General features: G+C 40.6%; 1 protein-coding gene across 3 annotated transcripts in view; it reads left to right on the plus strand.

Annotated features, from left to right (window-relative positions):
* Positions 1 to 2571, plus strand: part of sema5a (sema domain, seven thrombospondin repeats (type 1 and type 1-like), transmembrane domain (TM) and short cytoplasmic domain, (semaphorin) 5A) — a 113742-nt gene extending 111171 nt beyond the window's left edge. For all 3 annotated transcript variants that reach the window (XR_004327503.1, XR_004327504.1, XM_032503940.1), the window contains one exon: positions 1121 to 2571. Coding sequence is in view for 1 of the 3 variants with exons in the window: in XM_032503940.1 (XP_032359831.1) it covers positions 1121 to 1240 (120 nt within the window). In the remaining 2 variants the exon portion in view is untranslated. The remainder of the gene's footprint in view (positions 1 to 1120) is intronic.
* The last annotated feature ends 3037 nt before the right edge of the window (positions 2572 to 5608 follow it).

Below are 5608 nucleotides of genomic sequence, written 5' to 3' on the forward strand. Positions count from 1 at the left end.
CCCCCCACCCCCCTTCTCCCACCTGGCTTGTGAGAAGGCAGTGTATGCCTCCATAATTCTTCTCTTTCAACGAGTGCAACCATTTGCATGTTTTTTTCATGTTTGTCTTTCTTGTTTTGTCCTCTACTTCTTCTTGATGGTTTTATTTGATGGGTTGAGACAGAAAATCCATTGTGATGCTCTTTTTATTATGCTCCTCTGTTACCTCTCTATCACTAATGCCACTTCCTAGTTTAACCACATTTTGTTTACCATGCCAAAAACGTAAGAGTAATCATTCTTCAGCCAATTAAAGAGGTTTAAGGCAAGAAGACATAGTAGATTATGTTAACAAGCATCGTAGCACAGCTGTTGGAAGCAGCCATGCAGCCACCTGCAGAGACACATAACCGTCTCCGGGGCTGTGGGACTGTTGATTACATTCCCTTTGTGTGCAAATCACATAATGGGAAAGAGGCAAAATATATGAGTTTTTTGTCCAGCACACTTGTTCACCCTATCAGTGTCAGTCTGAAACATCCATCAACGGCAAATGCAGCATCATCAAGTGTTCAATTACACTGCCCCAAGGGACTCCCAGCACACACTCTCTGCAACAGACTGCATATGAATGCATTTATTTGCCAAATTGCTGATGTTGTATTGAGCATCACATCAGAAGCTCATTCCATGTTTACTACGTCACGCAGGGACAGAGAAGATGCCCCCATGGCTCTTCCTTATTGTTTAACAGAAAAGAGACTCTCTTTTGATCAATTTTTATGGCTTAGATTGTCCTAGAGGACCAACAATTGGAGGGTCATAAAAAGTGCTGATGCTGAGTATTAGAGATGACAGAGGTGGGCATACGGACACACATCAAAATAATTTAGCCCTGTGGTGGCTTATCATTTTTCCAGCCTGTTTGCAAATGCTTTGACCTTGCTCTGTAAAATGTATGTTTCATTTACTGAGCAGCCTCCCATTTGTGTTGCTCCTTTTATTTATTTATTTTTGTGGGGGGGGGGCAGCTAGATGGATTTGCTTTTACCTTACCATCTGGGCTGAATAATCACTTGAACCATGTGTCGCAAACAAGTCCATACTGACTCCTCTCCCTTTCCACCTTTTTTATCTACAGGCCTTCAACAAAAACAATCTGATTCTGGAGGAAAGAAATAAGTACTTCAACCCACAGCTTGCCGGAAAGACATATACCAACGCATATTTCACCGACCTCAACACCTACGATGACTATTAAGACCGGCAGTTCAGACTCCATACCATATCGGGGACACCAACCCTATCATCCATTTTGACTGTATTCTTTTCTTTGTGCTCTGTATTGAGATTCGTGACTCCATGCGTGGGATAGTCCCACTCTCAGACTCTATGGCAGCTGGTATGTAGTGAAAACCCTGACACACAGTGTTGCCAACAGTTGGAAAAGCCCACTTTCTCTCAGGTGCCTTGGGGTACACATGGAAAGGTACATTTTGGGGGGCAAATCTTGCCTTGACTCTCACTGAGAAATGGACAACTGGATATCCCAATTTGGACAAAAAAAACAGGAAAGAACTCAACTCAGAGACTACGGGAAATGTGATCCCATTTCAACTTTCTTGTGACGCCTCTAAAACAGACCTGTATTTGTAATTATGGGAAATAACCACAAAGCCGCTTTGCATGACTTCATCTGATGTGTTTTCTCTGCCTTTTCTCTTTTGTCGTGTTTTTTTTTTGCATGGTTTATCGCATTCCAGGGTTTGGAGACAAGCAGTGTTTATTTTTTAGCTGGGTCTTAAGTTTTAAGTTGGTCTTAAGGACTGGTTTTGGAAGTCATAAAAAACAAAAACTGTGGTAATGCCTGATGGATTTTACCATATACTGCTGTAGCAATCTCCAGATGGATCAATATCCACCCCCCAGTCCTAGAATCAGGATGTAGATATTTGAATTGTGGTCAAGTTTGTCCACTTTTTATTTTTATTTTCTCTTACAGGCTCCAGCAGCTCACAGTTATTGAACTTTCAGTGTAGCAATTCTCTTGCTTTCTTTCTTTTTTGTTGCTTTTAAAAGTTTTACATATGTTTTGTACAGGATGTTAAGTTTGAAGCCTATGTCTGTAGTTTTTCTAAATGCATTTATTCAATGTCTCAAGTGTTTAAAGAATAAAACTTTCCTTTCCAAAAAGAAAAAAGTTGATGTGCATTCTGAATAATCAGGAGTATTCATATCAACCTGCATCAAGTTCCGTCTTTGTCACCGTACTTTTATATTTTTTGTAAAAGAAAAAATAATGTTTTTGAATTTTGATAGTGTTGGCTATTCCTTTGGCTTCTGAGTTAAATATGTAATTTGTGAGAGCAGGATGTTAATGGCATTTAATGTACAATATACAAATACTACTCTCCTAAAAACCCAACATGGGTGCTACCCATATGCTACAAGATGAAATACCTTCATCAAGTTTTGATATTTCTGTTCAGAGTGTATAACCAAATATTAGATTATTCAATGGTTCAGTTGCAACTAACTCTTTTTACATGTTTGCTTGTGTTTTTGTGCATAAATTAAAAACTGCTTCGTACACAACAGACAGATTCATTTTTTAATACCTCATTTGTAAAGCTTTGATGTCTGCAGCTGACCTGAAGATAGCTTCAACTAGACTGACAGAAGTGATATAACGCACTCAGTTACAAATGTGGGACACTTCTGTCCTGTGTGGTTTACTCTGACAACTTTGGAGACTTTGATGTTGCTTGAGCAAAACACTGTAAAACCACAGCACGCTGAGCACACACACCAGCAATACATACATCACTCAAAACCAGAGTAGGAGACTTCCCCCACCTGATTTTATAAAGGAGTCTTCAGCACGGCCCTGCAGTGACAAATGGCATCAGCCGCAGTGGAAGGATACCTGAACGAAACAAATCATGCAAGGTAGTAGGTTAAAGGTGGAGGGGGTGCCGTCTGAAGTCCAAACTCTAATCTGTATGATGGTGTGTTACACCACACACCGTGCTGTTCTCCATCAACCTTCAACCTGATGTCCCATCTGTGTGCTGAGGGTAATGGAGGGGGTGTTATTAATCACCCTGCTGTTTGGTTGGTTGGGGGGGGAGGGGTTCTGATCTAGCCCAATGTGAGGCCCAGCGCTTTCTGGCAGAGAATCAATCTCTCTATCTTGAGTTTATTCTTTCTATCTAAGGAAGCAATGCAGACCCACAGATGGTTGTGTATACACACATGTGAGGTTTTGCAAGTGTGTATGCCAATGTAAATGTGTGATAAAGGTTGGAAAAGTTGTGTGAGCAGCTGCAGAATTATGCATTTCTCTCTCAATATTGGTTCTCCTCAAAACATTGACCTCACCAAACTTTGATTGATGAATCGTCATTGGATGCACACATAATGAATATTTCCTGTGCACACACATGCACACACACACACACCTACTGCCAGCAGAGTGAAGCTTCTTTCAGCACTCTGCCGGCAACACAAGTTATGCAGTTTATAGTCAGTCAGACATTTGTGACATTCCACTTTGACAGCAGGGCTGAGGACAATAAATGGCTTTCCCAAAGTGGCATTTAAGGGCCGCTAAAGGTCAAAGCTAAAGGTCACAAGACCAGGGCTTGTGCCTGTCAGAGAAACTGACTGCGTCAGTGCGTCCATGTGTATGAAGTCAAAAGTGTTATGAGATGTGACTCGCAGCATGAGATGAACTACCATCTGCATATTGTTTATGTACTGTATGTGTATGTAGAAGCAAGGGCCAAATCCTTACTTAGAAATTAAGGGGACTGAGACTGTGGAGTGTGTGTGTGTGTGTGTGTATGTATTGTTTGCATTTCACTTTGTTGAATATCACTTATAAGTGTCTCTGTAACCGATTTTTCCCGTGGGTACTATCACCTGACCGTTTTATCTCATCTCAATACTTCATTCATGATCGGTGCACTGCATACTGACACAGTGGTGAGAAAGGCAAGGCAGAGACTGTTTTACGTCAGACACCCCTGAGCAATTCCAGGTATCCCCTTAAATTCTGAGAAATTTCTACTCCTACATTGATTGAGAGCGTCCTAACAGGGAACATCACAGCCTGGTACGTAAACAGCACTGAACAGAACTGCAAGGCCTTGCAGAGAATAGATTGTCCGCCTTATCACACAAACTACCCTGCCTAAAGAATATTTACACCAGGCACAGCAAGGAAAAAGCTAGGAGATTTATTTATTTTATTTTTTTACCAACTGTAGCTTTAAATGGACACTACTTTGTGTTTTTTACCTATTGGTCAGAAGAAAATTACAACAATGTTAGTTGAGAGTATAGTCATAATTATGATAATGGATTACAAAAACAATTAAACTGACAATAGTTGTACGTATCCTATATAAAATGGACATTCATATTCAAGTACTACTAAAGAAATATGATCTCTACTATATGGCAGTGTTGACGAAATTATTGACCAATGAACATACCGTATAGAGAGTATGAAAGCTCTGCGACCAAAATGTTCTGAACACTTGTTTGACTGATCCCGTTGTGATGTGATTTGAATACAAAAATGAATTTAATATAAGTAGCTTTCCCCCAATATGAACCAGGCTTCTCCGTGCAAGTAACCATTCTGCTCATGAAGCATTCGGGAGCTCTGTTAATGAACAGCCTGTATACAGAGGCCACTGAGTGGCAAACAAGGTAAATGAGTGAGATTGTTCCTGTCAGGCAGGTAACAGAGCGTGAACATCCCATTAAACACCTCTTTTCCTCTCAAGACCAGATTTTGCCTCATTAACATGGGTCAGTGTGCTTTAAACCGGGCTTTCAGTACCTTCCTAAGTAGATCCACCACCCTGTAATATCAGCAGGAATATATACAAATGCCCCAAAAATGATATATAGGTGTCAACTGCAGCTGCTGTTGTTATTCAGTGCCAGTGGTTAATCCAGCCCAAACTATTCTGTCATTTGTTGTAGGGAGAATCAGAATAAGTTATAGCTGAGTGTGGGATGAAACCCCATGTAGGCAGCTGCTTTCAGGGGAAAACCCAGTGATAAATCTATGCTGTTGCGATATGTTTGTATGAGCTTTGAGAAGTGATGGATGCATATGTTGACTAAACAACCCCAGGGAAGACTGAAGACTACTGAACAATTTATGAGCTGTCATGAAATGTTTTTTGTTTTGCAGTAGGAACATAACCGTGATTACAGACGCCTGTCACACTTTGGAATCCTTGCGGAGTGGTGTTACAGTTAATACACGGTCATCTTTGCACACTTACAGACATACAGACCCCTTAAATAAGATACTCTTTAAAGCAGAGCACCGAAGTGTAGCTTACCTAACACTCACTCTGTATCTGTTTCCACCTGAGGCCAAGGTGAAGCTCTGTGGATCTGCCACTTTATTTGTTGTTACTTTGAAGCTGTAAATAGACCGACTTAAACAGAAGATTCTTTAACTATCCCCCAATGCATTAGAGAATTCCCTGAAGTGTAATTTTCTCCGCACTTGTATATTTTGAAGCAAACATTCCTTAATGCAGCCTCAGTCCAGATTACCATTACTACGTATTCAAAGCAAACAGATGAGAGAGATTTTTCA

Source organism: Etheostoma spectabile, chromosome 22 (genome assembly GCF_008692095.1).
Source record: "Etheostoma spectabile isolate EspeVRDwgs_2016 chromosome 22, UIUC_Espe_1.0, whole genome shotgun sequence".
In the NCBI taxonomy this organism is placed as follows: domain Eukaryota; kingdom Metazoa; phylum Chordata; class Actinopteri; order Perciformes; family Percidae; genus Etheostoma; species Etheostoma spectabile.